Source organism: Tetrao urogallus (genome assembly GCF_951394365.1).
Source record: "Tetrao urogallus genome assembly, chromosome: 1".
NCBI classification, from domain to species: Eukaryota; Metazoa; Chordata; class Aves; order Galliformes; family Phasianidae; genus Tetrao; species Tetrao urogallus.
Genome location: NC_136813.1, coordinates 149,087,571 through 149,097,768, shown reverse-complemented (window position 1 = coordinate 149,097,768; position 10,198 = coordinate 149,087,571). Strand labels below are relative to the sequence as shown.

General features: G+C 43.9%; 1 protein-coding gene across 1 annotated transcript; it reads right to left on the bottom strand.

Annotated features, from left to right (window-relative positions):
• Nucleotides 1-2,252: 2,252 nt before the first annotated feature.
• Nucleotides 2,253-9,400, bottom strand: NDUFA12 (NADH:ubiquinone oxidoreductase subunit A12; the record flags this gene model as incomplete). The annotated part of the gene is made up of 4 exons (XM_079532448.1): nt 2,253-2,519; nt 7,669-7,756; nt 8,090-8,172; nt 9,312-9,400. 4 exons carry the CDS (start codon nt 9,398-9,400, stop codon nt 2,339-2,341), a joined length of 441 nt encoding a protein of 146 aa, XP_079388574.1. The 3' UTR covers nt 2,253-2,338.
• Between the last annotated feature and the right edge of the window lie 798 nt (nt 9,401-10,198).

Genomic DNA, 10,198 nt, shown 5'->3' with positions numbered 1-10,198 from the left:
TTCAGTCTGCTGATATTTAATAGGAGAAAAATCCTGAATCACAACATCTAAGTAAAATGCTTAAAAGAAATTATAAATGTAGGTATAAAGCATTTATTAAAAAAATAAAATAAAAAATCCTGTAGGTAATTACTTCATATATAAACTAAAAGAAGCACTGCCCTTTTCTCAAAACACTGCTTTGGGTCTGCCCTTTGTGTTCATCACATATGGTCAAGTAACATTCCTGAGCATCTGCAAAATCTTCCACTCTGAGCAACGATGCTGTGTGGGTGCAAGAGATGTGAAACCACAGCAGAAATGGCCAGGCCCAGGGAGTGGCACGATGCCAACGGATGCCATCGATGGAGTCCTCTTGAAATGGTAACACTGTGCTAACCCGGCCTGTTGGACTACCAGGGCCATGCTGAACTCTGCTAGCAGTCACCTGTATGGAGGGGACAGGGCTGGTGTCCTGCTGTACAGCTCCAGTCAGCTCAGTGGGCCTTGGATATGGCATACAAGATGTGCACGTGGCACTGCTTAAAGGCCTGTCTGGTCTCAGCCATTCTTCTCCAGGCTGGAGACAGGGCAGAAGGTGCAATCCAGGCAGCCACGAGGGAAAATGGTTTTAAGTTGAGGGAGAGAACATTTAGGTTGGATTTTAGGGGAAGTTCTTTACTGTGAGAGTGGTGAGGTGCAGGAACAGGCTGCCCAGAGAGGTTGTGGATGCCCCGTCCTGGAGGTGTTCAAGGCCAGATTGCATGGGGCCCTGGGCAGCCTGGTCTAGTATGAAATGGGGAGGTTGGTGGCCCTGCATGTGGTAGGGATGTTGGAGATTCATAATCCTTGAGGTCCCTTCCTACCCTGGCCATTCTATGATTCTGTGAGGAAGGAAGCAGTGCTCTGTTGCAGGAAGGGCCAGCCAGGACCACAGGGATGTGCAAAGGTACTCCCAAAAACACAACTTTAAAAGCAGGCTTCAGCACTGCGCTGCAACTGAAGGAGGGAGCTGTCTTCTTAATGGGACATGGTTTATGTGTCTGATAGTTGCTCCTTTTAAAGTCATATTTAGGAGAATATTCCTGTTATTGCTTCAGTTGCACTTGGTTGAAGACACCATCTGCTGCAGCACTCAGCTGGCTTGCCATTTGAAGTGTCATTTAGATCAGAAAACAATTGAGCATCCTCCATCTACTGAGGCAGATGTTATCAGCAAAGGTGAACTTCCACAAGTGAAGGACGTTGCAGATACACCGAGCTGAATAGCAGAGTGTTTGCAGAGAGCCCTGTGAAAGACTGCAGGTGTTCCTTCACATGCTCACTTAATCTCCTGTACACATCTTTTGCAACCTACCACAGGAGGCAGCGTTACAGGTGCTACCAGTGCAATTCCAGTTTTGAAGTCCAGCAAATGCGGTCCCTGCAGCTTACAGAAGGATGAGTGAGTTTGGGTTTGCTCTCCAGAGATGGGACTGACAGTATCTTCCAGCTCTTGAAGCCTAGGCTCACTTCAGCTCCAAGGGGCAGGAGGAAAAGCCATTTTCCTGCCTTCCTCTGGGGTGCTGCCACACACAAACCTGCATAAAACTCCGTGCTGAAACATGTTCAAGCTGCAGCCCAAAAAACCCATGCGACAAAGGAAGAGGCATGAAATTAGGTAAAAACACATTAAAAAAGTTGAGGCTAGCAAGAGTCAATTGCTCTACCCCGGTTTGTGCCTGTAGGGCAAGCACAGAGGCAGGTAGGCAGTGGGGCTCTTCAACAGCTCAGGGAAATCTCTTCAGGTTTTTAAGGTCAGCGCATCTGCCAAGATGAAAAGGTCAGATTCCCACACCTGCTGCTCATTATTCCACAATTTGCTTTTCAGTGGTGCTCTGTGTTTTTGTTACCTTAACACAGGTTAAACAACATCCTTTTAAATTAGGTTAGGAGAGCTCAATAAGGGCTACTTTCTACTAACAGAAACACTGGGACTGTTTCACAGCACTGAATGAAGGCCATGTGCAGGGTGTGGGTGTGCTGCCACTGTCAGAGTGGCACTGTATTCTTTTGAATGGTACAACTGCAAGAAGTAACCGCCATGGAATGATTACCATGCTAAAACAAGTGAGGGTGGCTTATGTAAACACAAGAGCCACTAACAAAATGACAAAAAGCTGAGTATCTAGCAGAAGACTTGCTGTGTATTCTGTCCTCTACTTCTTCCCAGTGTTTCCTCACTTGGTTTTCCCCCCAGCTCAATAAACGAAACTACAGCAGTCAGAGGAAGCTTTTACTTTAAATAAAATTAGTGAAAATACAGTTTGCACTGAAGGCCAAAGTGGAGGCAAATCACTTTTTGCTGTTGTTTTGCCTGTTATTTGCTAGCTGTTGTAGGTGGGACCCACTCCTGTATCTTCTTGCGTGTAGTAGAGTAAGGGACGTACTGCCCAGGAGTACCACTCTGGTTGAACTTATGGTTCTCCCAGATAAATTTACGAGCAACTGGAGGATGAGTAGTTGGAGGGTCATCCGTCATGGAGTGAAGCCAGCGATGCCTTAAGAGGAAAAAAAAAACACCACATTGTTAAGGCATAGTAAGGGGTATTACGTGACCTATAATGAGCAAGAAGTCAGGTGGTAAAAATGGCACCAAAAAAATTTGTGGTTTTTTTTTTTTGTTTGCTTTTAATCACCAGAAAATTGTGCTGCACAATGATATTTCAATAGCCACCTCCAAAGTCTTTGTGAAGCTGCCACTTGGGATATGGGATAATGATTTAAGTTCACCTAAGCAATCACATAAATGTTTACTGGCTCCACAAAAAAGTGATTAATACCAGACAGTAATGGAGCAATTAACAAGTGAGTATAGTCATTACCTTTTACCTATGAACTACATGTCAACTCTACCTCCCCTGCAAATAACACTAATGTTCAAGGAAAGCATCTTCCATAATAATTCACAGAAACACTTCAGCGGGGATAAACTGAATTGATTTTATCCCATTTCTATTTCAGTGCCCAAAGCAAATTTCAAAGCTGAATCATTTTTGTTATAAGCCAGTTAACTGTGCATGCAGCATGAAGTACGTGTAATGAGACAGAAGTGAGGCTTTTTGCAAGCTTAGGGATGCTTTTACTGAGATGGGATTAAAACAGGCTTCTGCTTATCAGCTTTTGTCAAAGAATTCACCTAAAAATATGAAGTTCTCTGATACTAGTTGTTATTAGAAAGCCTGAAAATTACATCTTCATCCTTTAGCAACAACTCCTGCAGACTGCACTGATACAGCAATACAAAACCTCAATAAAAGTAGTATGAAAGATGCACGTGTCTGACTGACAGAAGGTTGGATATTTTTTCAGTTGAGTAGATTCTAGGTATTCGTTTAGAAAGAAAAAGAAATCAAAGCTTTGGATATTACTTTAGTTTAAAAAAAAAAAATCACTTAAAAATAGAATCACAGATGGCTTAGGCTGGAAAGGATCTTAAAGATCACTGAGCTCCAACTCCCATTCATGGGCAGGGCTGCCACACATCAGATCAGGAGCCCAGAGCTTCGTCCAACCTGGCCTTGAATGCCTCCAGAGATGAGGCATCCACAACCTATCTATGCAGCCTCTGTCAGAGCCTCACCACCCTCTGAGTAAATAGTTTCCTCCTAACATCTAACCTAAATCTCCCCTTTTTCAGTTTAAAACTGTTCCCCCTCATCCTCCCCTATCACACCATGTAAAAAGTCAGCAGATTTCTGTCTGGAAGAAGGAGATCCCATAGCACCTTGCTTCAAAAAAAGGTGAGTTTGGAGAAGTGGGGTCATGCACTTACACTCAATAACCCAGTATCCCATTGCTAACAAAATGCAGTGCAATTGTCACCATACCCCACCATCCTCCCATGTCTCCTGCCCCCCTGGAAAGCAATACACATCGAGAGGGAAAACAAGTGTTTTTCTTGGCTAAAAATGCAGTTACAAAAGCCCTGACAAAAAAGCTGGAGCAGATGGAGCACAAGAAATGCTTTAAAGCTCAATTAAAATTGACTACAATTCAAGCTTACACAATGCTTTGCATCTCTCTTCCAATACAAGTGTATGCACTCTCACTTCCTGAAATGTGAAATTATTATAATATTGAGTTTATTTACTCATGTAACTCAGAAGACAGAATAGTTTTATTCTCCATTTCAGACTGGATAGCTTTGCAGTCACTCTAAGACTAAGTCCATGAAGTTTTCCAAAACACAGTATTTTGGAGAAACGCTCTGTTTGCTTTCAGGACTTTCTGGCACAACATCAATTCAAAACTGAGCTCAAGTTTCAATGGACCAGCAAAAAAAGCCCCATTCAGTCATATTTTCTCACTGGAAGTAGAAATAAAATTGCTCACCACAGGTGCTGAAAGAATTTTCTCCAGAAGATATTTACAACATTTGTGGTCTCCTCCCCATTCAACATACATAAACTGAAAATTTCGCTTTGGAAAGACTTTCCCCTGGACAGCATCCCACAAAGAGTCCTTTGAAGCCTCGGTGTCTCAGACTCTACTCCCAGATGCTCAAGAAAAGCTCTTCATGCATTAGACTGAACAGCAGAAATAAAGAGATTTGACATCTTGCAGATGGCCAGATTTCTGTGCAAACTCTGCCTATAAATCCATGCATGAAAAAATAGGATTCAAAAGCAAGTAATGACTTAGAACCTGAAAAGGAGCAGACGGCTTATACAAAGCAAAGAAAATGAGGAGAGCAGCAGCTCGAAAGAGGCTGAAGCAGTTTCCTGAGACACAGAGCAGCACTACCAATACTGAGGCAGGTAAAGCCTCCAAAGTTCTGCTTTGGAGACAGGAGACACCTTAAAATACCTTCAATGCACTCAAGACCATGTGGGATGCTCTCCCCATTCTTAGACAAACATTTAAAAGCGGAGTGATTTCAAACTGAAGCTACAAAGGACTAGAGCCAATCAGATGTTGTATGAACTGTCAAACAGGAACTGGTGCAGCACAAACTCCAGAGCTACTAGCTCTATGTCCAACTGCAAGGTTCAGTCACTGGCTATGTAAGCTCAGGCTACTTGCCAACTTCCTAAAATCCACTTATTTTTTCCCAAACGAGCCAACCATGCTGCAACAAGAAAGATGAAGGGGTGTGCTACAGTCAGAGGGCATTTCAGTGCTGTCCCAAGTACTTTAAGTACAAAAGCAGATATTTAACTTTGACTTAGTGTAACCAGAGAGTTTTTTATATTCTTACTAAAGACAGCCTTCATTCATCCTCCCAGGTCTATGGATGGGAATAGAAGGAAAAAGGGACAAGAAACATCTCCCTTGTGTACCCATGGGAGACAACTGATTTCTCATGCAAGCTTCTGCCAGATAAACTGTACAGTAATGTGACAGAATGCCACTGACCTAAAAACACTACACCAGCATTTAAAATAGTTATGAAACACAAGTTTATTGTGAAGCTGCTAAATGGATGGAAATTCCCTCCCTCCTCTCCTTCCTGATTAAACTCTTATTCTCACAGGCAGACTTGAAAAAGAGTGGAAAAAAGAAAAAGAGGAAAAATATATTCCTTTCCATTTCGGGGTATGCTGGCACTTCAGTCTGAGATGCTACATTCCTCCCTTTTCTGGCTGCCTGATCAGCTAACGTAAACAGTGTTAATTATGAAAATTAACTTACATTTGAAATTTCATGTTATGAAGTTAGCACTCGTACAGCCTGCAATGCTGCACAGGTTAGTACCAATCATTCCCCAAGTGTCAAAAGGATTTAAAGAAATCAAACGTGTCTCCAAGGAAGTAGATACCATCACCTTGATTCTGATGCTAAGAAATCCCTGAGTGACGAGGTTAAATAAGATCATGTAGATCACAACAAACCAGAAGGCAACATATTCCACTAGGGCAATTTCTTAAAACAGCTGCAGCCCCAATTCCCTGCACAGCACACATCTGTCAAAGCAGCTCTTGATTTCCTTCATGCTGTGATTCCAGCACATTCACTGTCAAAAGACATCACACCAATTATTTCAGAATCTGAAAACTGCAAAAATGGTGCTGTGCTGTATTACTGCACGAGGCATTCTTCCTTCCTGCCCTTCCCTTCTTGCCAATACCTGGCAGACAGCTAACTCTGACAACATTAATTCCTACTTCATTTTTTTCCCAGCCAATCGTTTTCAGAATTCTCCAATATGCTGAAGTGTTTTTCCCCAATTCATCATGCATGAAATGCAAGGTTCATCTGACTGCATCTCAACAGTCCACAGCATTCCACAATCCTGAATGCACGCAGCTGCCCACAGTTATCCTTTAAGATGCACGGTGTACTCAACAGCCAGAAACATGGAGCTTGCTCAGCTTGAGTGAACAATCCCAGTTCCCTCAGCTGCTCCCCATCAGATTTGTGCTCCAATTAAAAAAACAAAACATAACAAGAGCAAAAAACCCCAGAATACTGCACAGCTACATCTCCTGACGCTTTCTGTGCATGTATAACCTTTCACGTCTCATTGCACCAATCAGTGCTGATAATAACGACAAGCCTACTGTTTCTTCCAGTGCATTTTTTCCACAGTAACAGGAAAGCTTTTCACCTCGCTGCTTTATGTGATGTAAACACGCCGTTCTACCTTGAAACATGACTGATACTCAGAAATAAACTTTGTAGAATATTGCAAGGACACAGCTAGTCACACATAAGCACGAGCAAAGAAGGAAAACACTGCCTCAAAGAAATGATAATATTGGAAACAGGCACAGCCTTATAGTGAAAAGGATAAGTGAAAAGTGAAAAGGATAAAAAGTGGAATCAAACAACAGTTATTATGCAGTCAATAAGGACCAGCTCTGCACTGGCATAAACATGCCGGTCGTGGAGATTTCAGATATTAATGTCACTTCTAAAAACCGATGCCACAAAACTCATACTAGAGATGAAAGAGAAAGCATTAACTGCATTAAACATAATTTGAAGACGGGGGGAGTTTGAAGCAAAACTGACTGCCTAGACAGCCTACCCACGCACTGCTCAGATGTTCTAATAAGAGCCACGTCACTCTGTCTCCCACGCCCACATAATTTTTAACCTATTCCATACATCTGCACATATATACAACATTTTACATTTCAGTTGCAGTGTCTGAAAGCTGCATTGTTGTTTTTTTGTTTTTTTTTTTTGGCTGGAGTACACACAAATCAAAAATCTGGGTTGTGGTGCTTCCCAGAGCCTAAAGCATAACCTGCCCATCCTGTGATCCTGTGGCTGTTCCAACATTTCTGAATACTGAACACCTCTTTCCAAGAAAAGAATGGGGCTTTGAAAAGGAGAGAAGCTACAAGAACAGGCACTTGTGCCTGCACAGAGCACTCCTGGACACACTGAGCAGCACTGTAGATTTTCTATCAGCTTTCTCCTCTCTCTCATTAACCAGTGTGCAGCTTAATCAAGGAAGAACTTCTGTATCTATGGGAACATTGTGTCAAATGGTACCCTTCTTCTGCAACTTAAGCATCCAGCAAAAACCTTTCTAACCTGAAATGAAAACTAAGCAGTCTGAAGCCTTTTCATCATGCTGCCTCCAAGAAAACTTATCGCCAAAAACTAATGTATTATTTTTTCTCTTCTGCTTTGCAATACAAGAACACATACATGCAATTACACAATGTATTCAAGTTACTAAGTCAAATGTCTTACCATTCAGGGGGCACCATACTTCCATCAACTTCCCAGAATGTATTTTTGCCATTCATTTCACTAGTATATATGACCCATCTGTGTCGACCTTGATTAAATGAACAGAAACACTGTATAAACTTAAGAAATCAGTTTCACATAAAGTAGAAAACGCATGAAAACATAAGGAAAACTATTTTGCCTAAAAATATCTGCTATTATGGGCCATCACTGCAAGATAAGTACAGCTATGACTAGGAAGCAGACAGGATTTGGTTCTTTTTGAGTTTTCTGCACTTTTATTGTCACTGCAGTCTTACATTAGTGAACTTAGTGCTCTCGCACAAGCAAAGAGCAAGGAAGATGGGCAGGCAATAAATCCTAATTCACCAGCAGTAGAGCTGGGCTGCCACTCAAGAGGTGGTCACATCAGCACACATACCAAAGAAGTTTCTTTTGTCTTCATAGTACTTGTTTCCATATTTGTCAACTCCTACCAGTGCACCAGTCTTCAATTCGTTGACCCTGTGAATTCCCAGAACAGCTTTGATTACCTTTGTCTCAGAGTGAAACTGCAATATCAGTTTTTTTAGAGGTTAGCAAAAATCTGTAATTAAAACTCAAACACATGTATCTAAAGCAAAACAAACAAAGGAACTACTCAGACTTAAGAAGTGCAAAACGTAATCACCAATTCCTGCAACGGACAGTAGCTCGCCTTCACTGTGTGCCCCACTGACAGGACACTGAAGTCATGCAGATAAAGCCTTGGGGGGCTGTTCAGAAGTTCATAAACCTTAAATATCATGTGAAGTGAGTACCACAGGCACACCTATGACTTGCATTCCACTGACATGTTTTAAAGTGTTTTCCCCCACCTAGATCTTCATATTTTTTTCCCCCTCTTCATTGACATTCACCTTAGGCAGGATCACGTAAAGTTTCAGCTGCCTGCAGTGCTCTGGGCACTCTCCATCCAATGCCAAGTGACAGAACACATGCACAGCCATGCTTCCTTGGCTGGAGTTCACTTATCACTTAAAGAAGCACTCAGACTCCCACCTTATTTAAGCCTAAGCAACTAACCTCAGGAAAAGAAGGGATGCTTCATCACTGCTCTCCCTTCCTTCTTTCCTTCCCCTCCTCATAAGGGTTGTTATGCCTTGTCCTGGCATTTGTGTCCTGAGCACTGACACCAAACACTAAGAGGCATTCAGAACCTCCAAGAGACGTTTCTCAGCCAATTTCAGTGAGCCCCGACCAAGGAAAACGTCTCCAGGCACACAAAGCCATAATAATTTGATTTTTGGTGTACTGATGTTAAAGACTGTCCTGTTCTATTCTGCAGCCTCACCTCAAGCACTATGTGTGGGCACAACAGTACAAAATGGTCATAAAGCTACTAGAGAGCACCCAAAGGAGGGCTACAGAAATGGTGAAGGGCGTGAAGGCAAGGCGTGTGAGGAGCGGCTGCGGTCCCTCGGTTTGCACAGCCCAGAACAGAAGAGCTGAGGGGCAGCGCTGAGCTCTGCTCTCCGGGCACAGCCACCAGGGCCCGGAACGGCCGCCAAGGTGACCCCACGGGACGGGGAGGGGAGGGCGAGGCGAGAGCCGGGAGCCGCCCGCTGCTCGCTCCAAGCGCGCCGCGCCGCGCTCCCTGTTACCTGAGCAGCTGCAAGATGGCGCCGCGGACGCCGCCGTGGCCACTGAGGTGCTTGAAGGCCCGCTTCATCACCTGCACGTACTCCGCCATCTTGGGACGGCGCCGCAGCGGCTCCGGCACCGCCCTGCCCCGCGATTGGCGCGCACGGGGCGGGGCGGCGGTGATGGGACGGGCGGATCGCCGAGCTCCGAGGCTGCGCAGTGCTCGTTCGCTTGTTCTTGAACTTCACAAACCGTTGTTTTGCTGCAAGTAGAAAGATCTGTGAAAAAGAAGTTTTTAAAAAGAGGCCAGCCAACTTTTGGATCACTAAGCAGCTGCAACTCCCAAACCAGTTTCTAAGGATATTCACGAAACTGGTGAACCTGGTCATCTTCACTGACTAAGAATTTAATTCTGAGAACGTTTTCTCTGCTGGCAGCGGTCCGAGAGGTTTGTTTGTATCTTTTTCCCCGAGGGTTACAATGGATAAGCTGGGTCACTTCATGGATCCACGTGGCACCGTGTGTCCTTATAGTTAGACTGCGAAGGCTCTGGAGATGGCACTTTGCAACTCCAAGCTGGGAGAAGGGATTTCCTCAAGCCTCGCCTGCAGTACTGTGTCCAGTTCTGGGCTCCCCGATGCAAAAAAGACAGCGATCTCCTGGAGAGAGTCCAGCAGAGGGCCACAAAGATATTAAAGGGCCAGGAGCATTTCCCCTGTGAGGAAAGGCTGAGCGAACCTGTTCAGCCTTGAGAAAAGAAGACTGAGAGGTGATCTGATTAATGTTTATAAATATCCTACTGAGTGTGGGAGTCAAAGAGACATGGCCAACCTCTGGGATCAGGACAAGGGAAAACGGCCGTAAACTGGAGCATAGGAAGTTCTGCACCAATATGCAAAGGAACTTC